Raw genomic sequence first — 21570 nt, 5'->3', positions numbered from 1 at the left:
TCCAGCGAAGTACATAATTCCCGCCGTTGTCACTATTAAGTCGCTGTCTCAAAGCGTCTTCCTCTCTAATTCGGTAAGCCGGAGGGTAGAATTTACACGAAGTTTTGTTTCTCGATTTCTTTTGTTTTTCTGATCTTACCACCCGTCGTTTCAATTGTTTCACTCTAATTTCGACTTTTGTTTTCCAATCTTAAACTCTAACTTTTCTGTTAGGCCTCTGCAGATCCACTTGTATCTCTACTTATTTTACTTAGACCTACATATAGACACTCATAATTTCCTGTGGATCTCCATTTTTAACTTGCATGTTGTCATCTCCCCTTCGTAGATCTAATTTTTTGCAGGATGGCTGATATGGAGCTTCCTTCTCATTTATTTGCCGACATAGAAGAACCTGCTGGTGGTCGTCTCATAGTGTACTTCAAGCTCAATACAATCAAAACTGTTATGAAAGCTTTACAATGTTTAATGTACATGTTTAAACATGTTTATATGTATACAAATATTAATAACGCTCTCTCTCTCTCTCTCTCTATATATATATATATATATCTATTTACATATATACATAGATCCAATAACTTAACACTATAATTATTTTTAACGCTTTATATATGTGTCTGCATGTATACTTTTTGGCAACACAGCTGCATGCCTAATTATTGGGTGTCTATTCCATTAGGTTAGTAGTAATTTCAAATTCTCGCTCAACAAGTTGGGTTATAGATTCAAAATTAAGGGATTCGAAGACAGTCCGTCAGTTTGAATTTAATACAAGTCTTCTCCTTCTTTCTATGGCTGCGTAAATATCACTTATACAACAGAGCATTTAATAACTGTCATTTCATTTTTTTCCCTCCCCAAAAGTCAATGGCGCTATCACACGCGCATGGAGTCTGTAACTAATTGATTTTTCTGTAATTCTTTTAAAGTTGAAGGCTATTAGTAACGCTTGATTTTTTGTTTGTCTGGGACGAAGTCGCCTATTACCGATTAGCTAATTAGATGTCCGGTTTTTACCTCTGCACAAATTCACTCTTTATGATATCATATTTCAAAAATATTATAAAGAGAAAAGTTGTTCAAAAATCCTATGAAACCTTATTAACATTTTATAAAACTTTTTAAACATTGTTTATAACGTACGCTGTAGAAGTATATGATTGTTTTTTATAAATTCATATTTTGTGGTATTTTTGAAAATGGACCAAAAACAAGTATATCATAAAAGTGGTATTTTGGGAATTCTACTTTTTTAAAAAAAATAAAAAATAATACCGAAGGGGAACACAAATAAATGATGAAACCATATGACTAAAATTATCATGTAAAAAAAACTATTAAACAAAATATTTGCTATGAAAAACTCATTATATATTATTTACCATATGGTATGGAAGATATATTAAAATATATATCAAGAAAGATTCCAGATAAATTCTTTAATATTATGGAAGATCTATTAAAGTAAGTTTGAATGGTTCATATGATGTTAATTTATTCAGTTCTAGTCAAAGCCATTAAAATAGATCATAGAAATATCATAAAGCCAAAAGATAAATCATCAATATTTTGACCAAAAAAAAGGTTAATCCTAAATATACTATTAAACTTCGTCGAAAATGTTGAATATTTTCTATTGAAGAAGATAAGAGATGTTCCTCTTATTTCAAAATTTATTAACTCTACACTGATTTTGAATTTTACTTTTATAGGTTTCACTTTCTTGTGAGATCTAACAATATTTTCTGAAAAAAATTAGTGTATTCTCTAGAAATATATCTAATGGCCATCAAACAAATTTCATCTCTTATATTACTTTCGTTGATGATTTCGACTTTCATCTTTATTCCCATGATTTCAGGTAAAACATTTATCTGTTTATAACAAATTATCTCATATTATTCATAGATTATCTTAAGAAAATTGGATATTATTACCATTTGAGTCTAATAACTAGACCCAATCTTAAAATGTTCTATTGACCATTTTTACATTGTTGATATCTTTGTTCATGAATCAAACAGGAGAAATGATCAACAAGATAAGAGAAATCAAACAGTGTGGAATGAAATGTTATAGTACACATGAATGCAATGAAACATGCATAGATGAAGGGTACGAAGAAGGGAAATGTCTAGGATTAGGATACCGGAAAGGTGGAGTTGAATGTTGTTGTCTAGCCAGTTCTCAAGATGGTTCTCCTATTTCTAGTCCTTAATAATATTTCATGTCATCTTTACCCTCAATATATGAATAAAAATATATTACATGATGATTCACAATATTGCATCCAAGTTCTACGCAAATCAAATTGTAAATCCATTATCATTACTTTTTCTCACTACAATCTCCATCAAATGTATTCTCTTTTGTGCCAAACATGCTCACCTTTCTTCTACCCAATTTAGACATAAATGACCATCACCAAATTTTCATTCTAAACCTTAAAACACTTCATCACTACTTCTCCCAAAATATTTTCTTTAGACCATATGCTTTCAAATTATTTTACTAGAAACATAATAACAAAAATCACTGAACATACTTGATTGGATACACCTCTAAAGGAGGGTGTATTCGATAACTGATTTTTTTTTAAAATTAAAATGAATAGAAAAATAAAAGAATTAAAGAATTTGAAAAATTCTATCTAAATCACACCATAAAATGTGAGATTTGTTTCTTCAAGTTTTTTTTCTTTTGATTTCTATTAAATTCTAATCAAATCACATTGGCATTAAAAACAATTTTAATATTGGATAACAGTAAAAATTTAAGAGAATTCTAAAACCAATAAATTGAATAACAGTAGAAATTAATTTAATAGAACTCTAACACCAATAAATTTAATAACACTAGATTTAAATAGAATTCTAAATTCGGTCCGTCTAACAATCGATTCGGTTCAGATCAATTCGGTTCGGATCGATTCGATCCGTCCAACAAGATTTTTAACAAGTAAATCCGTTCATTATAACTGGGCCAGCGATTTTTCAGATAAACCTCAACGAACCGGTCGGTTATTTTGGTTAACCGGTTATTTCGGATTTTGAGATTAAAAAAAAATAATAATAACCGAGTTTGGGATATAAAAAAACGGCGAGACGAGAGTGAGATAAAAGAATGGTTTACTTCACTGTTGAAACGTTCAAATCAAAATAGCAAAAAAAAAAGACATAATGGGCCCATTAAGGCCCAAGAATCCATGGCTCCTTCTTTTTCGCCTAATCCCCAAAAATTTCACCAAAAAAGATAAAACAAAAGCTGAAAGGAGGAAACCTCCCAGAGGAAGGAGACGACCACCACCACAACGCATCTCAGCTCTTCCTTAATCCATGGCAGTACGATCTCTCTCCCTCCCTCTCTTTTGTCTCCATATTGTTTAATCTATGAATCTTGAGATTTCTTGTTTCTTCTGTTTTTGGTCTCTTCATCTATTGATTTTGATGTTTATGTGATTTCTTGTTTTTTTTTTTTGTGTGAAATTGTTAAAGTTTGATGCTTTTTCTTCTGATTGTTCATCTGGATTTGCTTTGAGATTTATCATTTCTTGTGGTCCTTTATTTATTTGGATTTATTCGTCTGCGAGTTTTTTTGACTCTTGGATTCTGTAATAATGGTTTTTGCTTGTTGAAAATGGAGCTTTCTTGTCTTGATCTTACAAAAGTTTAATCTTTTGTATAGATTTGTAGTTACTGTTGGAAAAAATCAAAGATTTGTTATCTCTGCAGTTTCTTCTATTCTTTTAGTTTCAAGATTTTGGTGTTGAGATAAAATTGGTTTGTTAATCTTTCATAATGACTCTGCTCTCATATAGTTGGCTAATTCTAGATTAGTGAATAGACAAAGAGAAAGTCTTGGTAAGATCTTGAACAGTAAGTAAGTAGGGACAATGAGAAATTGCATAGTTGTTGTCTATGCATATCATCTTCTGGATTTCAATACTTTGCATATAGCTTGCTTTTGCTGAAACTTTTTCCTAAATATATGTTTGTTACGTGTTGTTGTGTTGGACATAGAGGCTCTTATACTGTTAAATCATAGAAGACAACAACCTTGAGTATTTTGGTTTGCAAAGAATCAATATAAGTATTAATGACATTTTTTTTGAAATGGATGTTTTGTGTGAGTGTTGTTGGCTTTTAGAACTCATCGTCTTGGACAATCGGGTGACTTAAAATGTTTGGATTGTGTGTAGGACAAGGGCCGCCCGTTGCCAAAGTTTGGCGAATGGGATGTGAATGACCCTTCATCAGCTGAGGGATTTACTGTTATCTTCAACAAAGCTAGAAACGAGAAAAAGGGAGGTGGAAAATCCGACTCACCAGGGAAAGATGAACCTGGATATAATAAAAATGGGGAAGTTCTTGAGAAACCCGCCGTAAGCAGCAGCATCTCTTCTTCGTATCTTAATCATCGTAGTATAGATGTATTATTGATGCTGTTTCTTGCATAATTTGCAGAAAAAATGGTTTTGCTGTATACGCGCAGAATAAGTGGAGAGGTGTTTGCCTTGGAAGGTCGTTTATCTATATCTAAAATCATACTGCATCAAGAAGACTGGAGCTTGTCTGAGAAGCCATGACAGTCACTTTTGGATTCTGGTAAGAAATGTTTTGAGTGGTGTGTTTAGTGACTCTGGTTGTTGTGCAAGGATGAATGTATTTAGATAACAACAATGTCGTCGTTTCTATGTATTGGTGTGATGGGTTGTATTCTTCACCTGTGAGTTAATGACAACGTAATATTGCTATCTCTCTGTTGATTTCGGTTCCATGGAAGCTACCTTGAATCATATTCGATTCACTTTATTCGACGGTATTTGAAAATGTCTGAAACATCAGAGTCAACAAGCCTTTCTAGTCTTTCCTCAATACTCACAATGCAAGATACAAACAAATGTACTAGGAAACATATTTGGAGATGTAAAATTAGGTGATACGGTTTTCTAAGTATGAGAAATGTTCCTGCCAAAAAGTCCAGCTATTCCTTTCTCAGGGTCGTTCTGCTTCACAATGGACTCACCAACCAATACCTGTAAAATTAGAATAAGCTCATACATCAGCAATTCAGCGAATCGATTATCTGATGAATGCTTGCAGAGGTTTCAAGCAGCCAAATGTTTGGATGGATGGATGTGAAAGCTTACCGCTTTTACTCCGGCAGCTTGTACATAGGCAATGTCATCTGGTGTAAACAGACCAGATTCGCCAACCACCTTAAACCCACAAAACAGGATCATCATGGTCAGGACTCAGGATGATGTTCCAGCAATTGACAGACACCAATTGAAGAATGGAAAGTGGAAGTACTTACAATCATGTCTCTCTCACGGATTTGTCTACCATGCTCTCCTTCAAGAAGCTGCTTTGTGTTACTGATGTCCACTTCAAATGTTTCTGAAACACAAACATTTTAGATTCGTGAGACTCCTCAACTGAACTAAACTCTCCACAACAAAACTCACATCCTCATAAACTCATTCTAAGACCACAGATATCAGAACTAGCGATATGTACAAAAGCTTTATTACCAAGGCTTCGGTTATTGATGCCAACAAGCTCGATTCCTTCTATTCCAAGCACACGACCCATCTCTCTCTCATCATGTACCTAATTGAAAGTCAAGAATATTAAGAGTGAAACAAAAATAATACTAACTTTCAACGTGAATAATTTGTCACCCGATTAACTATAATCAAAGCAGGAAAAAAGACCTCAACAAGTGCAGCCAAACTAAGCTTCTTGCAGATCTTAAGCAAGTAGGTTATTTCTAGGTCAGTCAATACAGCAGCAATAAGCAATACTGCATCTGCACCTTTAGTCCGGGCATAGTAGATCTGCCATGGATCTACAACAAACTCTTTGCATAATAGTGGACACTGCAATAATTGAAATGCATGGCTTACACAAAGTTTTTTGAATATAAAGCTGCAAAAACACCAGTCTTTGCTAAGAAAATACCTTCACACCAGCGCTCCTAATTGCTTCCAAGTTTTCAAAGCCTCCCTGTTGAACAACATCAAGATAAAAATTATACATGTTAAAAACTTGTTACAAATGTGAATAAGATATCTGCAACTGAATACACAAGTGAACCTGGAAATACTTCTGGTCTGTCAAAACGCTGAGGCATGCTGCTCCACCTTTTTCATAAGCTTGAGCAATCTCGACCTGTAAGACGATATGCATTAGTAACACAGCCATAGGAATCATGAAGACCTTGCAGGTCTAGATAAAAGAACAATAGCAAATCATATTGGGAACCGTTCACAAGAAAAAAGAAAAATGTTGATCTACTACCCAAAGCCAAAGACTACAATGCTCAATGTTCCAATCTTTTATCCATTGAAGAATCAACCTTTACTCGCTTAATCAGAGTCCACTAACTCAATTCAAGAACACGATCTAATGTCATTACAGAAAGAAACAGAAACCAGCATCACATACCGGGTCAAAATTTTCTTTTAAGATTCCTCTACTTGGAGAAGCCTTCTTAACCTCAGCGATCAACCCAGGGAACCCAGTTCTTTTATGAGCCATCCTAAGCGCCCCCACAAAATCCCTAGTCGGAGGAGCATCCTCTACAGCTTTCTTCAGCGCGTCAAGCGAGTTTAGTTCCTTCATCTGAAAAGTGAAAAAACAACCATTAAGTCACAGACCTTCGGATAAACAAACACATTCTAAGGAGAAAGTCTTTACCCGCGAAACTTCTTCGTCTTTGTACCATGTAATCTCCTCCAAGATATTACGGGGAGAATCAGCATCATCATTATGCAACCTCAACTCAAATGGTCCAGAGTATCCCAAAGGAGCCTTACTCGGTGGTTTTCTCCTTATCCTAATACCTTGACTAATGGCTAATTCCTCCTGATACATCTCCACTTCCCATTCCTTGATTCTAAGAGCATTTCCTTTATCCTCTACTGATGAAGAAGACACAGCTAAGCTTTCCTTCAAATCCGACTATCCAAAACAAAAAAAGGCAAACACTTTCAGCAACAAATTGATAGAATTAGAATTAGAAAATCCCAATTTGATCCAGCTAGGGTTTAGACAACATAAAATGTGACAAATCATTAAGAATCAAACGAAAGACTTGAACTTTATTTAAGGGTGTTGTTAGAAATCATCAATCATAGACAGAAGAATCAAAAATGGGAGAACTTTGGCCGTACCTGTTGAGCTCGGATCGAGAATTGCGGCGGAGCCCTAAAGTTTATCTTCCTGTCCATGGCAAAACCTGAAATTGAACGTCTGATTGAGATAGAATTGTTACACCGATACAGAGAAGGTGAAGCCACTCTAACCGGAAGTCTCTGTACCGGAACTAGTCCCTCCATTGCCGGAAAAAAAAAGTTTCAAACTTTGAAGGAGAAACCAAAACTAAACACACACGAGAAGGAAAAATTCAAATGGGTTTTGTAATTGATGGTCAAACAAAAGTTTTTATAGAAGCAAATCAAGAAATTTGGATTCTGAATATTTTTGGTAGTTGGTGTGATTAACACGTGGGTTAATAAGAACACCAACGTTTGACGGCGATTTTTTTTTGTAATGGTTGGTGAAAATACCGTTGAGCAAGAGACTGGTCTAGTCTTTTTTTTTTTTTTTTTTTTCATCCGTAATTAATTAGAGCTCAAAAGAGTCATTCCTGAGGAATGTTGTTTATATAGGTGATATGAAACGGTTTTGTACGAACATTTCGTGCCAGATTATCTGCCTTAACATTAGCCCTACGAAAAATTAAAGATAAAGAAAAAGATGAAAACTCCTCCTTGTCGCTCTGAAATTCCTCCAAATACACTGAAAACGCCGGCCATTCGGTTGGAGAAGACACCATCTTCACCAGGTCTGAACAGTCTGTAAAGAACGCTACCTCCTGATTATCTGCACCAATCATGCACTTCATTGCCCAGAGAAGGGCCTCGACTTCGGCATGTAGTGGAGAAAGACTTCGCACTTCATTGCCCAGAGAAGGGCCTCGACTTCGGCATGTAGTGGAGAAAGACTTCTACGGAGGTTCGCAGCTCCCATGGTTGGCGGCTCTCCATTTGACGATGTACAAAACCAGCCTGTACCGGAGAACTTATCACTTTCTTTCCATGATCCATCCACAAAACAACGGTATCCCGAATACTCCGTCTCAAGTGAAATAGCTCTCACTCGATCTTGATTTACCAAGTTCACAGAACCATGATTCTCATTATGGAGCTCAATTTGAGCTGACTGCCACAATTGTGCCTCTTTTTCCGCTAATCGTAATACTTCTGCTGGGTCTGTATCTATGTTTTCAAAGATCTTTTCATTCCTTGCTTTCCAAATATACCAAATAATCCATGGGAAGGCCGATGAATCAAATTCTGTAGGTATTCTCCAAAATAAGTGATCCAAATTCGTAAAATTAGATTCCGTGGGGAAAATCCCCATAGCCGTAGGAATCTGTGACAATGCCCAAATCTGCCGTGCCGGGTGGCACTGAAAGAGTGTATGATTGATCGTTTCCTCTGATGCCCCACATCTGGCACATCCCCTGTCACAAGCAATTCCTCTTTTCCGTAAATTTTCCGTAACCGGTACACATCCCGTTAAGATTTGCCATATGAAATGGCGTATCTTAGGTGGACACTGCACTTGCCAAGAATATGCTTTTAATGGGTTGATGTTAGGGCCAAAATAGTTTGAATTGGTCTCCGACTTCTCCATCCGTGCAGAATGATATCCCGATTTGACTGTATATTTTCCGGATTTTGTAAAATGCCAATCCAAAGAATCTTCTTTTGTTGGCGCACCCTTAGGTATGGCGCTTATTAGAGCGACATCTTCTGGATTAAAGATCGCTTTTAAGAGATCAATATTCCAAAAGTTTGATCGACTATCTATAAGGTCTTTAACTTTTAAAGATGGGTCAGCAACTGAACCATTACTTTTTGCTGGTCTCGGGAATTGAGCTGGAATCCAGGGATCCTCCCACACCGAGATGGATGTCCCAGATCCGACTCTTTTAATGAGTCCTTTATTAACCAAAGATCTAGCTGAACATATACTTCGCCATCCATATGATGGGTAATATGATTTTATATTTTCCAAAGGATTGGATTTCCTAAAATACCGTCCTTTAAACACTTTTGCGAATAAAGAATCTGGAACTGTTTAATTGGATATTTATATTTTAGGATATTTATATTTTGCGATCGATATTTATATTTTAGGATAAAATAAATAAATGCTTATATATATATATATATATATACAGTAAAACTTCTATAAATAAATACTCGATAAATTAATAATCTCTCTAAATTAATAATTTCGTCCGGTCCCGAATTGGGACCAGTGTAAAAAATAACATAAATCGATAAATTAATAAGATAATAATTTTTTTAAAAATCCTATGTAAACATATGGTCCCATCAATATTATAAATTAATAATTATATAAATTTATCAATATATATATATATATATATATATATATATATATATAATATTTAAAATTTTTATTGAAATATGACTCTAGTATTGTTTGTTTTTCTTAAATTTGTATTAATTTTTGGTAGAGTTTAATTTTAATATTTTTACCACCTCGAAAAAGTTTGTGTTGTCTTTTAAACTTAATGATTGATTTTCTACTTGTAATTGGTTTCGGAAAGAAATTGATTATAAAGAAAAAACTGCTTTTCAGGTAGATTTATAATTTTTTTTTATAAAATTAGTAAAATCTCTCTATAAATTGATAATTATTAATTTATCGATAAATTAATACCTCTATAAATTAATAGAATTTCTCGGTTCCAACATTATCAATTTATAGAGGTTTTACTGTATATGTATAACAAAATAAAAAAAAATATTGAGTTTGTGCTTTGTTATTTATGATATATTTCATTAGATTATACCCTCCCTTTCACAAAGAGTGTCGTTCTAGAGTTATTTCTTTGTTTAAAAGAAAATGACGTTTTACATTTTCAATGCAATTTTTGTAACTAATTTCTACTTTTATCCAAAACTACATCTTTTGTATTTAAATTATTAGGGGTATATTAAATAAGTGTATATTTGTATATTTAATTCATGTCTTAAAATGTATCAAAATGTCACTTTTTGTGAAACAGAAAGAGTATATAAGAAAAAGTAAAATGAATACCAGTTTCATATTAAAAATCATTTTGAGTTTTAATGAAACAAAGAGTAATATCTAAAATTTAGAGATTTTGATTTAACATTTAAAATTTAAAGTTCCTGTAAGTTTGTACTACTGTTTTCAGTTTATGGTTTTATAGAAAACTCATATATTTGAAAACAACACATAAAAATAGTTTAGAGAAACCAATTATCAAAACTATAAACCACCAAAGTTATGCGAAGGTACAAGCGGTCGCTCATCATAAGCTATAATTCAAGCAGCCAAAATGTCGACCAATTAGGGCAAAAACGTCTTATTCCTGTGGATAAAATGCTTAACCTAAGTCTAGGAAATAGTTCCTAAAATATATTTTGAATTCACAAAATATCTTTTTTTGCTCGCAAGATTATATTTTATTAATGGGAACATTACAAACATGGCCGAAAGAAAAGCTCTAAGAGCATCTCTAATGGGGAGCTCTCTCCATGAGTCTCTCTCAAGTTTTTTATTATAAATTTTTTGAAAATGTGAGATGAGAACTTTTATTTTTTTTTAAAAAATTCTGTAGTCCAATGGTAGGTTCTCTAGTGAGGTTCTCTTAGAAAAAAAAATAATTAAAATATTTTTTCATAAAACTTAATAATTATTACATTTCAGAAAATATTAAACATACATTATTTCAAACATTTTTAAAAAGATGTGCAAAAAAAAAGGTTTTGTTTTTTAAAAAATATTGATGTTTTTTTAAAAAATATTTTATTTCATAAAACTCAATAATTATTGCACAAAGGTTTAAACACAAGGGTTTAACACGGGTCATTGGTGGAACAAGAATCTTCAATCAATCTTAAGCTTCCATTTTTAATTGATGTTTTCTTTGATTCATGGGAGGTGATTGGTACTTGTATTCATGGAAGTATGGTTTAAAGTATGGGTTCATGTGAGGTGCAAGTAAAAGATGTAGTGTAAGTATGTGTGTGTTGTGTCTTGTAAGAATTATCTTGTGATCCAATAAACAAAATGTAGACAATTAATATTTTCTCTCTTCTCTCTAACTAAAACGTTTATATCTTTGTGATAAAACAAGAAACTAACCAAAGACTTGAGAGGATGAGAGAGCAAGGTTATTTTTGTGCTTGTGTTTAAGAGAGTGAGTGATACAAAGCATTAAAGAGAACAAAGAATCATATGTATCCCAACCAAACGACTTTGTCAGCGCCAATGTCGTTACACTGAAGCTTGTAAAACAAACTCTGAAGCGCCAATGGGATACTAGCTGTAGGTGCATCAAGCTATCTCCACAAAGATCCATCTCAACATTGGTAACAAAAATCCTAGAATATTTAAAATTGACTGTCTTTGATTAGAACAAGGGTCACAAAGTCTCTAGATGCACAATAGAACTAAGCAATCAAAACAAAGAGAACAATGTCACAAATCCAAATAATCCACAAGACCTAAAGGTATTCACAAAACTTTATCACTTCTTTCAATAAATTTTGGTTACAAGACAACAACCATTTATAGGACAAAATCATATGAAAACAGAGACAACCATTTATGGAATTCTATCTCTTCTTTCAATAAACTACTCTATTAGATCTCAAGACTCAACTAGCTTGCAAAGCATAATCTGTTAAAATCAGAATCCGATCAAGGAACAAGACATGGTGCAAAATAAAAAAGAACCCAGAAACCAAAATAGCCTAAGTTGAATTGTAGAACTCTCCCTAAGCTATTCAATGCCCCCAAATAATTCTCAAATGACAAAACCAAATTATAATTTTTTTCTCCGAAACTATGAACCCTAAATCAAACAATCTATGACAAATTCGTCAACAATCATGGAAAATTTACAAACAAAAAGCCTCCAAATTGATTAATAATCACCCTATTGTCGCTAAAAATGAAGAACCCTAATTTACAAATCAAAACTCTAATTTTGTTCAAACCCTAATTTCTATCGAGACCACAAAATACAACGAACTAAGTCACGATACACATGGGAAACGGGCTAGATTCATACCTGGAACAAGAAATTGGACCATCCTTCAACGAATCCTTCTTCTCCATCGCCAATCTTCGATTTGTTTTGACTCCATTCGCCGATGGTCTTTACCGTGAATCCAGCTGATGATCCCGGCGGCAGGTAAGTCTCACAAACCACGATTCCGGTGTCGACTCATCGGAATCTCAGGAAATCGCGATGTTTCTGAGGTTTGTTCATCAGTTTTTTTTTCGCAGTTGCGATAACGAGAGAGAGAGAGAGTGTTTTTTTTTACGAGAGAGAGAACTAAAAAAATTGAGTGTTTTTTTTTCTTTTGTTAAAACACTCCCTCCAATCGAACACTGACACGTGTCCGGCTCTCTCAAAATCTCAAAACTCCCTCAAGAGAATCGATTCTCTCATCTTTATTCAGTTTTGAATTATTATTTTTTCCAAAATCAGATGAGAACTTATCAAAATATAGAAGAGAACCTCCCATTGGAGGTGCTCTAACAATATAAAATGGATTACGAAAATAAACTAAAGCCCAAAAGAAACCCAAATAATGTGCCGCTTAATTTCATTTACTTTTACCGTTTTGCTGGATCTCAATTTTTTTTTTTATGAGTTTAGCAACTTTTTGAGTTTTATTGATCTGTATTTAATTTATTCATGATGCTGTTTTTTAATTGCCGGTGAAAAACAAATGAATTTCATTTACCTAAAGAATCGAAGGTTCCGACATGGAGAGACGCCAACCATGGGAGCTGCCAACATCTGAAGAAGTCTTTTTCCACTACATAAAGAAGTGGAAGCTCGTCTCTGGGTGATGAAGTGTATGATTGGCACCGACAACCAATATGTAGTTTTTTTATACAGACTGTTCAGACCTGGTGAAGATGGTGTCTTCGTCAACCGAATGGCCGGCCTTTTCAGTATATTTGGAAGATTTTAAGAGCGACAAGGAGGAATTTTCAAATTTTAAATTATCACTAATCCCTCGAAGTACAAAAATAAAAGCGGATAACTTGACACGAAAAGTTTGTATCGCATCGTAACAACATTTTTGAGAAATGACTTTTTTGAGTTGAAAAAAAAAAAAATCGAAGGTTTCGACGGCAAATGATGACGAATGGTAATCTTTCGGTGCTCATCATACATGTGTTGATGACATGTGGCTTTGAGGGGTTTATTCGATCAAAACTTCTTCTTTTAGCCATCGTCGCGAGAGCTAATCCCAAAATATAATTCTAATAAATCCTGAAAGTCCTTTCTGTTACAAAAGTCAGAAAAATACAGCGTCAACAATAGACACTACGCGTTCAAAAGATTAAGATTAAAATATAATTTATGTGGAGCCCACCGTCACTATGCATGCATAGTAACTTACTTTTTCCTGCCTATATAAACGAACGAATTCGTTCGTTGTAAATCACATTTCATACTTCAACAATAAGAAGTTATAAGAACTCTCTCTCCTCCTCTCATCTCTTTATTTTCAGTATCCCGATCCTTCTACGGGTATAATTCTTTCTCCATTATTTATATTTATATACACCATATAATAAAGTAATTATTATAACACGTTATCAGCACGATCATTCTATGATCGCTGAAAAAAAAATACGGTAATATACCGGCCAGTATGTCGCCTCGTTAAAAGAAAAAATATGAGAAAAAAAAAAGAGAAAAGAAAATTATATAAATAAATAAAAGAAACTATATGGTTGGCTGAGCCACCTGAAATTACTTCATGCACCATAATTAATTATTTTCTGTTAATGGTTGGCTGAGCCACCTGAAATTTTATTCACTGCTTTAAATATTTATTTCTGCTACCGGTCGGCTGAGCCGCCTTAATTTTATGTACTGCTTTAGATATTTATTTCTGTTGCCGGTCGGCTGAGCCGCCTTAGTTTTATGCACTGCTTTAAATATTTATTTCTACTACCGGTCGGCTGAGCCGCCACATATATATTTACTGTTTCTATGTGGATAATTCGTCACCATAATATCACTGTGAATTATTTGTTTATATTATGGTTTATTCACCTGTATAAATATTTTTATCTGAATCGATAATTTTTATCTTATTGATCTCTAATTTTTCAGATTAATTTTTTTGTTTAAATCTTTTTCCGCCAACGGTCTCAAAGAAAAATTTCAAAATTTTTTCAAAAAATTCAACTTTTTCCAACGGCTAGGAATAGTATTTTTCAATCTATAAATTCATTCATTTTCTCATTCATTTCATCAAAACAAAATTTTTTCATCTCTCTAAAAAAAATCTCTCCGAAAAAAGAAGAAGAATTTTGAAGTTTTGAAGTTTTGAAGAATGTTTCGATTATTTTTAATATTTGTTTTTGGAATCATTATTATGTGTATCTATAATCTTTGTGTTGTAGATTTTACTCCGCAAGAATTTCGTTTGACTATTAGTTTACTTGTTTGTACGCTTTTTCTTTTTGTAATCGCTTGCATTATTAATGTAAACGGTTCATTTTAAATATATTTTAAAATAAATTAAATAAAGATTTCTAATAATATTCTATGTTTTTATTTTTAGAAAACAAATGGCAAACATTGAAAAGCTTAAGATCCAAGCTCTTCAAATCACTGGAGCAAATTACATAGCATGGACCACTGATGTGGAACTTCATTTAGATTCGCAGAATCTATTAGAGACGATAAAAGAGAAAAATGAATCACCTGCCAATGAAAAGGCAAAGGCGATAATTTTTCTAAGAAAGCATCTAGATGAAAATCTGATGCATGATTATGCAAATGTAAAAGACCCCGTGGAGTTGTCGAAAGCTTTAAAAAATAGGTTTGACAACCAGAAAGCAATAACTCTCCCACATGCCCTTGACGAATGGGCAAATTTGAGGTTCCTAGATTTTAACAAGGTAGCACAGTATAATTCTACCATGTTAAGAATCGTGGCTCAATTGGAATACTGTGGTAAGAAAGTGAGCGAAGACGAAATGCTCAATAAAACCTACCTTACATTCCATAAGGAGCACTATGTTCTTGCAGAACAATACAGGAACTGCAAGTACAAAATGTTTTCCGAGCTGATTGTGGCGCTTATGATAGCAGAGAAGAATAATGAACTTCTCATCAAAAACCACAATGCTCGGCCTGCAGGAACCAAAGCATTCCCTGAAGTGAATGCAACGGATGTAAAAAATCCAGAGAAAAAGGATGTAAACTATCCTGAGAAAGGGAATCAATCATATCGGGGTCGTGGTGGTCGTTTTAATCATGGGCGTGGAAGAAATTACAACTCACGTGGAAGGGGGTCGTTCAAATGGGTTCGTCCTCAAAATGATTCAAAAGGGAAGGAACACCAAGAAAATTCCACCCAGAAGAGTGAGAATGTGTGTTATAGATGTGGATCTAAGGGATATTGGGCCCGTACTTGTCGAACTCCTCCACATCTTTGTAAGTTGTACATGAATTCCACGAAAGGAAAAGGGAAAGAAGTCAATTTAGCAGAAAACTTCGAGGATACATCGTATCTCGATTCTCCCTCCTTTGCAAATGATTTGGATTAGACCGCTCTTGCGGTTAACTAAAGAGCTTGTATTGAGACTGCTGAAATAGTCTCTAGTTATGTCATATATATAATATTATGCTTTTGTTATTTTAAAAAAAATAATGTTGTTTTAACAACAATTTAATGTATAATTATTGTGTGTTTTCCTTTTATGAATAAAATTTACTTTCTTTTTATTGATGTTTATCTTAATCACAGAAATGGATGAAACAATCTCCAAGGAAATGGCTCAAGAAATTTGCATACCAGATAGTGGGACAACACACACTATTCTAAAGGACAAAAGATATTTCTCTAACTTAAAACCGACAAACATGATTGTCAATACAATATCAGGTCCTGTAGACGTGATTGAAGGAACTGGTATGGCCAACTTTATGTTGCCTAATGGAACCAAGTTTTCCATAAAAAATGCCTTGTATTCTCCAAAATCTAAAAGGAATTTGTTGAGTTTCAAAGACATATACCTTCAAGGATATGATACTCAGTCTGCAACTGAGAATGAAAAGAAGTATATGTACATAACTTCTGATAAATCGGGAAAAAGGCTTATATTGGAAAAATTTCCAAAACTTCCTTCAGGATTGCATTATACTCATATAAGTGCAATCGAATCGCATCTAGTGATTAAAAGAAATCCAGAAGATTTCACATTATGGCATGATCGCCTCGGTCATCCAGGCACCTCGATGATGCGAAAAATCATAGAGAGCTCACATAGACACCCATTGAAAATCCAGGAGATATATCATGGGAATAAAAAGACATGTGCTGCATGTTCTCTTGGAAAACTTATCATAAGGCCATCGCCAGCCAAAATTGATAAAGAATCACCAAAATTCCTTGAACGAATTCAAGGAGATATTTGTGGACCAATACATCCACCATGTGGACCATTCCACTATTTCATGGTATTAATTGACGCATCCAGCAGATGGTCACATGTTTGTCTATTATCATCTCGAAATATTGCATTTGCGAGATTTCTAACTCAAATAATCAAACTGAGGGCTCAGTTTTCTGATTACCCTATTAAAAGAGTTAGACTAGACAACGCTGGTGAATTCACATCCCAAGCTTTTAATGATTATTGTATAGTAACGGGAATTGAAGTAGAACATCCTGTAGCTCATGTTCACACACAAAATGGTTTGGCTGAATCTTTAATTAAACGCCTGCAATTAATTGCAAGACCATTGATCATGAGATCAAAACTCCCAACCTCTGTATGGGGACACGCTATTTTGCATGCTGAAGCACTTATCCGAATGAGACCAAGTGCATATCATAAATATTCCCCATTACAACTAGTATTTGGTCATGAACCAAATATTTCTCATCTAAAGATTTTCGGTTGTGCGGTATATGTGCCTGTAGCACCGCCACAACGTACAAAGATGGGACCCCAACGAAGGTTAGGGATATATGTGGGTTATGATTCTCCATCTATTATAAGGTATTTAGAACCTCGAACTGGTGACCTCTTTACGGCACGCTTTGCTGACTGTCATTTTGATAAAAAGAGTTCCCAGTTCTAGGGGAGAAAACAAACAAGTAGGAAAGAATATAAAGTGGAGTGTACCATCTTTGTTACATCTCGATCCTCCTACGAAACAGTCGGAACTGGAAGTTCGACGAATTATGCATTTACAAAGTATAGCAAATCAATTACCTGATGCTTTTGCAGATACTAAAACGATAACTAAATCACATATTCCAGCTGCAAATGTTCCTGCTTGGATTGAAATTCCACAAGAACATGGAAAAGGAGACGATACACGTGAGTCTAGAACACGCCTGAAGCGTGGTAGACCAGTTGGTTCTAAGGATAAAAATCCTAGAAAGCGAAAGGAAGCTGAAAAGCTCGATATTCCCAAAATAGCAGAAAGCATTTTGGAAGAAACGAATCATGAGTCTAATGACAATGATGAGCATCATGAGCCTGAAGGAAATCATGAGATTTCTATCAACTATATCCATAATGGAAAGATCTGGGATCGAAATAAAATGGATGAAGTCGATGACGTTTTCTCATACCTCGTAGCAAAAGAAATAAATGAGGAAAACGAAGATCCAGAACCACAGTCTGTATATGAATGTCAAAAGAGACACGACTGGATAAAATGGAAGGATGCCATCCAAGTCGAACTTGATTCACTTAATAAGCGAAATGTATTCGGACCTATTATACTCACACCTGAAGATGTGAGACCGGTTGGATACAAGTGGGTTTTCGTTAGAAAACGAAATGAGAAAAATGAAATTACGAGATACAAGGCTCGTCTCGTAGCTCAAGGATTTTCTCAAAGACCCGGGATTGATTATGAGGAAACATATTCCCCCGTTATGGATGCAATAACGTTTAGATTCTTGATGAGTCTAGCGGCTCATAAAAATTAAGAAATGCGTCTCATGGATGTTGTTACAGCATATTTGTATGGATCATTAGATACAGATATCTATATGAGAGTTCCCGACGGGTTTAATATGCCAGAAGCATTGAAATCTAAACCCAAAGAGTTATGTGCAATAAAGTTGCAAAGATCATTTTATGGGTTAAAGCAATCTGGGCGAATGTGGTATAATCGTCTCAGTGAACATTTAACGAAAGAAAGATATGTGAACGATCCTATATGCCCATGTGTTTTCATCAAGAAAACAAAATCCGGATTTGTGATAATCGCAGTATATGTTGATGATCTAAATATAATTGGGACTCAAGATGAAATACAGAAAGCAACAAACTATTTAAAAGGGGAATTCGAGATGAAAGATCTCGGACAAACAAAGTTTTGTCTTGGCCTACAAATTGAACATTCCCAAAAGGGTATATTTGTGCACCAATCCACGTATACTAAAAGAGTGCTAAAACGATTCAACATGGATAAGGCAACTCCTCTGAGTACTCCTATGGTCGTTAGATCACTTAACGTTGAAAGTGATCCATTTCGACCGCATGAGGAGAATGAAGAGATACTCGGTCCTGAAGTACCGTATCTAAGTGCAATTGGAGCCCTTATGTATCTTGCAAATTGCACTCGACCTGATATATCATTTTCAGTCAATCTTTTGGCTAGATTTAGTTCATCTCCTACACGAAGACATTGGAACGGAATTAAACATGTCTTTCGTTATCTTCAAGGGACTATTGATTTAGGGTTATTTTATCCTAAAAATATAAATGGTCAAATGATTGGTTTTGCAGATGCAGGATATTTATCAGATCCACACAAAGCTCGATCCCAAACAGGATACGTATTCACGATTGGAGGTACTGCTATATCATGGCGTTCTCAGAAGCAGACACTTGTAGCTACTTCTTCAAATCATGCTGAAATCATCGCACTCCATGAAGCGAGTAGAGAATGCGTGTGGCTACGATCAATAAGTCGACACATTCAAACGAGTAGTGGAATTCGTCTGAATACGGAGCCAACTATCTTGTATGAAGACAATGCTGCATGTGTTGCTCAGACAAAGGAAGGATATATCAAAAGCGATAGAACCAAACATATCCCTCCTAAGTTCTTTTCATACACCCAAGAGCTCGTGAAGAATAAAGACATTGAAGTAAGATATGTCCGATCATCCGAGAATTCTGCGGATCTCTTCACGAAATCATTACCCACCTCTATATTCAGGAAACATGTTCATAACATTGGAATGCGTCGTCAACAAGACTTGTAAGTTATGATCCTGATCATTCGAGGGGGAGCTTGCGCGGTTGCACTCTTTTTACCTACTATGGTTTTTCCCACCGGGTTTTCCTAGAAAGGTTTTTAACGAGACAACAGAAGATATTACGCAAGAGACATAGTGACACTGGTCTCCAAGGGGGAGTGTTACAAAAGTCAGAAAAATACAGCGTCAACAATAGACACTACGCGTTCAAAAGATTAAGATTAAAATATAATTTGTGTGGAGCCTACCGTCACTATGCATGCATAGTAACTTACTTTTTCCTGCCTATATAAACGAACGAATTCGTTCGTTGTAAATCACATTTCATACTTCAACAATAAGAAGTTATAAGAACTCTCTCTCCTCCTCTCATCTTTTTATTTTCAGTATCCCGATCCTTCTACAGGTATAATTCTTTCTCTATTATTTATATTTATATACACCATATAATAAAGTAATTATTATAACACTTTCCTTTTTTTTTTTTTTTTTGGTGGTCTAAAACAAATATTGACAAAAAAAGAGGAAGAGAAAGAAAAATGTTGGAAAGCATTAACCTCATCTCCTGCAACTTCTCTCGTCTTCCTCTTCTTCTTAAACCCTCGAGACCACACCAATCCTTAAGACAATCCCCAAAAAACCTCCTTCTTCTACAATCACGAGCTTCTTCTTCTTCAACTTTTCTAAAATCCGATAAAATTCTCCATCACAATCACCGTTTCTCGAGGAAAGACACATTCTTCCATATCTGCAAAAGCTCTTTAAACAACCCAGAAGAACCAGAGAAAACTCAAATTCAAGAAGAAGGAAGAGATTGGTCAAGCTCAATTTTGCTTTTTGCGTTATGGGGTGCGCTTTTGTACTATTGCTTCAATCTCGCTCCTGATCAAACACCGGTACGCATCTTCACATACTTATTAGTCAAATCTCGTAAATGTGTGGTTTTTGCAATCACAATCTTAGGTTTTTCATTGCAGACACAAGACTTGTACTTTTTGAAAAAGCTTTTGAATTTGAAAGGTGATGATGGTTTTAGAATGAATCAGATCCTTGTTGGGTTATGGTACATTATGGGTTTGTGGCCTTTGGTTTATGGCATGCTCTTGCTTCCCACTGCTCGAAGGTATCATCTCCATTGTCCTCTTTAGAGAGTTTACCATATTAGAGTTTGTTCAAGTGAAGCTCTTTTAGGAACACTAATAGATGCCTTTGTTCGACAGTAAAACTCCGGCTTGGCCTTTTGTCGTGCTTTCGTTTTTCGGTGGTGTATACGCTTTGTTACCTTATTTTGCACTGTGGAATCCTCCTTCTCCTCCTGTTTCAGAGACTGAACTGAGACAATGGCCTTTGAATGTTCTGGAATCAAAAGCAACTGCTGGGGTAAGAGATCTTTCTCACTCTCACTTCTCTAAATCTTGATGTGTTATCACTGAACTAGAAGAAAAAAGCAAAGTGTCTCTCGCCTTTGGTTTTTGGTTATTGGAGTTAACACAGTTTATACATCAGGTAACTCTTGTTGCAGGACTGGGTATAATTCTTTATTCAGTAGTTGGTAATGCCGGTGATTGGACAGAGTTCTATCAGTACTTTCGAGAGAGCAAATTCGTAAGCCCGATATTCTCCTTTTTTCCAGAAATGAACTCATGTTCTTGCTAGTCTTGTTGACATAACAGGACTTAACATTCTAAAATGCAGATTCATGTAACGAGTCTTGATTTCTGTTTACTGTCTGCATTCGCTCCGTTTTGGGTTTACAACGACATGACCACCCGAAAATGGTGAGTTCTATGTAAAACTATTTGACAGTGTTTAACTCAACCTTTTCCATATCTCTAAACGCACTGCTTCTTTATCAGGTTTGATAAAGGCATTTGGCTTTTACCGGTATCGGTGATTCCATTCTTGGGACCTTCTTTGTATCTTCTCCTACGACCAGCAGTGTCAGAGACGATAATAGCTCCCAAAGATTCTGCATCATCTGACCCAAATGAATAGTAACATCAACGCTCGATGACGAAACGATTTTCATGGATTGTCCAGAAAACCGACGAAGGTTTTCCAGAGACCATCAAGTTTCTGCTGATGATGACATTATCAAACATGATAAACCACCAACGTCACAATCATAAGGAGGATTTCATTTGTACCTTTGTATACAGAGAATTTCTTATGGTTAAGAAAGTATAGAAGTTTTACCTAAAGGAGGTTTTTCGATC

At 34.8% G+C, this 21570-nt stretch overlaps 4 protein-coding genes and 1 long non-coding RNA gene across 5 annotated transcripts; 3 read left to right on the top strand and 2 right to left on the bottom strand.

Moving 5' to 3' along the window:
- The first annotated feature begins 1785 nt into the window (after nt 1–1785).
- On the top strand, nt 1786–2334 carry LOC9321819 (putative defensin-like protein 86). Its single transcript, XM_002885707.2, has 2 exons — nt 1786–1864; nt 2028–2334. The coding sequence occupies exons 1-2, from the start codon at nt 1786–1788 to the stop codon at nt 2219–2221; spliced, it is 273 nt and encodes a 90-aa protein (XP_002885753.1). The 3' UTR covers nt 2222–2334.
- Nucleotides 2335–3225: 891 nt separating this feature from the next.
- On the top strand, nt 3226–4772 carry LOC9319705 (RPM1-interacting protein 4). Its single transcript, XM_002885706.2, has 3 exons — nt 3226–3344; nt 4202–4384; nt 4467–4772. Exons 1-3 carry the CDS (start codon nt 3339–3341, stop codon nt 4497–4499), a joined length of 222 nt encoding a protein of 73 aa, XP_002885752.2. The 5' UTR covers nt 3226–3338; the 3' UTR covers nt 4500–4772.
- Nucleotides 4773–4790: 18 nt separating this feature from the next.
- LOC9321818 (indole-3-glycerol phosphate synthase, chloroplastic) lies at nt 4791–7497 on the bottom strand. Its single transcript, XM_021031752.1, has 10 exons — nt 7181–7497; nt 6705–6968; nt 6453–6629; nt 6102–6176; nt 5967–6011; nt 5720–5884; nt 5537–5615; nt 5320–5402; nt 5153–5221; nt 4791–5038 (listed from the first exon to the last, which is right to left on the bottom strand). Exons 1-10 carry the CDS (start codon nt 7343–7345, stop codon nt 4952–4954), a joined length of 1209 nt encoding a protein of 402 aa, XP_020887411.1. The 5' UTR covers nt 7346–7497; the 3' UTR covers nt 4791–4951.
- Nucleotides 7498–11114: 3617 nt separating this feature from the next.
- LOC110230239 lies at nt 11115–12421 on the bottom strand. The gene is made up of 2 exons (XR_002333354.1): nt 12154–12421; nt 11115–11461 (listed from the first exon to the last, which is right to left on the bottom strand). It is a non-coding gene; the product is annotated as an uncharacterized LOC110230239 (long non-coding RNA).
- A 7443-nt stretch (nt 12422–19864) lies between these two features.
- LOC9319704 lies at nt 19865–21570 on the top strand. Its single transcript, XM_002885705.2, has 6 exons — nt 19865–20250; nt 20332–20477; nt 20575–20734; nt 20861–20959; nt 21050–21132; nt 21211–21570. The coding sequence occupies exons 1-6, from the start codon at nt 19894–19896 to the stop codon at nt 21347–21349; spliced, it is 984 nt and encodes a 327-aa protein (XP_002885751.1). The 5' UTR covers nt 19865–19893; the 3' UTR covers nt 21350–21570.

Source organism: Arabidopsis lyrata (assembly GCF_000004255.2).
Source record: "Arabidopsis lyrata subsp. lyrata unplaced genomic scaffold ARALYscaffold_3, whole genome shotgun sequence".
NCBI lineage: Eukaryota > Viridiplantae > Streptophyta > Magnoliopsida > Brassicales > Brassicaceae > Arabidopsis > Arabidopsis lyrata.
This window is presented reverse-complemented; position numbering and strand designations above follow the sequence as displayed.

What these genes read in the sequence shown, in the direction of transcription:
- LOC9321818 (XM_021031752.1), bottom strand. Translation starts at nt 7,345, where the DNA reads ATGGAGGGACTAGTTCCGGTACAGAGACTTCCGGTTAGAGTGGCTTCA. An exon ending in AAGACGAAGAAGTTTCGCGG is followed by an intron (nt 6,630 to 6,704) that starts GTAAAGACTTTC and finishes TTCACTTTTCAG; the next exon opens with ATGAAGGAACTAAACTCGCT. An exon ending in TCCGTGAGAGAGACATGATT is followed by an intron (nt 5,222 to 5,319) that starts GTAAGTACTTCC and finishes TGTGGGTTTAAG; the next exon opens with GTGGTTGGCGAATCTGGTCT.
- LOC9319704 (XM_002885705.2), top strand. Translation starts at nt 19,894, where the DNA reads ATGTTGGAAAGCATTAACCTCATCTCCTGCAACTTCTCTCGTCTTCCT. An exon ending in TTGCTTCCCACTGCTCGAAG is followed by an intron (nt 20,478 to 20,574) that starts GTATCATCTCCA and finishes TTTGTTCGACAG; the next exon opens with TAAAACTCCGGCTTGGCCTT. An exon ending in ACTTTCGAGAGAGCAAATTC is followed by an intron (nt 20,960 to 21,049) that starts GTAAGCCCGATA and finishes TCTAAAATGCAG; the next exon opens with ATTCATGTAACGAGTCTTGA.
- LOC9321819 (XM_002885707.2), top strand. Translation starts at nt 1,786, where the DNA reads ATGGCCATCAAACAAATTTCATCTCTTATATTACTTTCGTTGATGATT. An exon ending in CTTTATTCCCATGATTTCAG is followed by an intron (nt 1,865 to 2,027) that starts GTAAAACATTTA and finishes TGAATCAAACAG; the next exon opens with GAGAAATGATCAACAAGATA.
- LOC9319705 (XM_002885706.2), top strand. An exon ending in AAGTTCTTGAGAAACCCGCC is followed by an intron (nt 4,385 to 4,466) that starts GTAAGCAGCAGC and finishes CATAATTTGCAG; the next exon opens with AAAAAATGGTTTTGCTGTAT.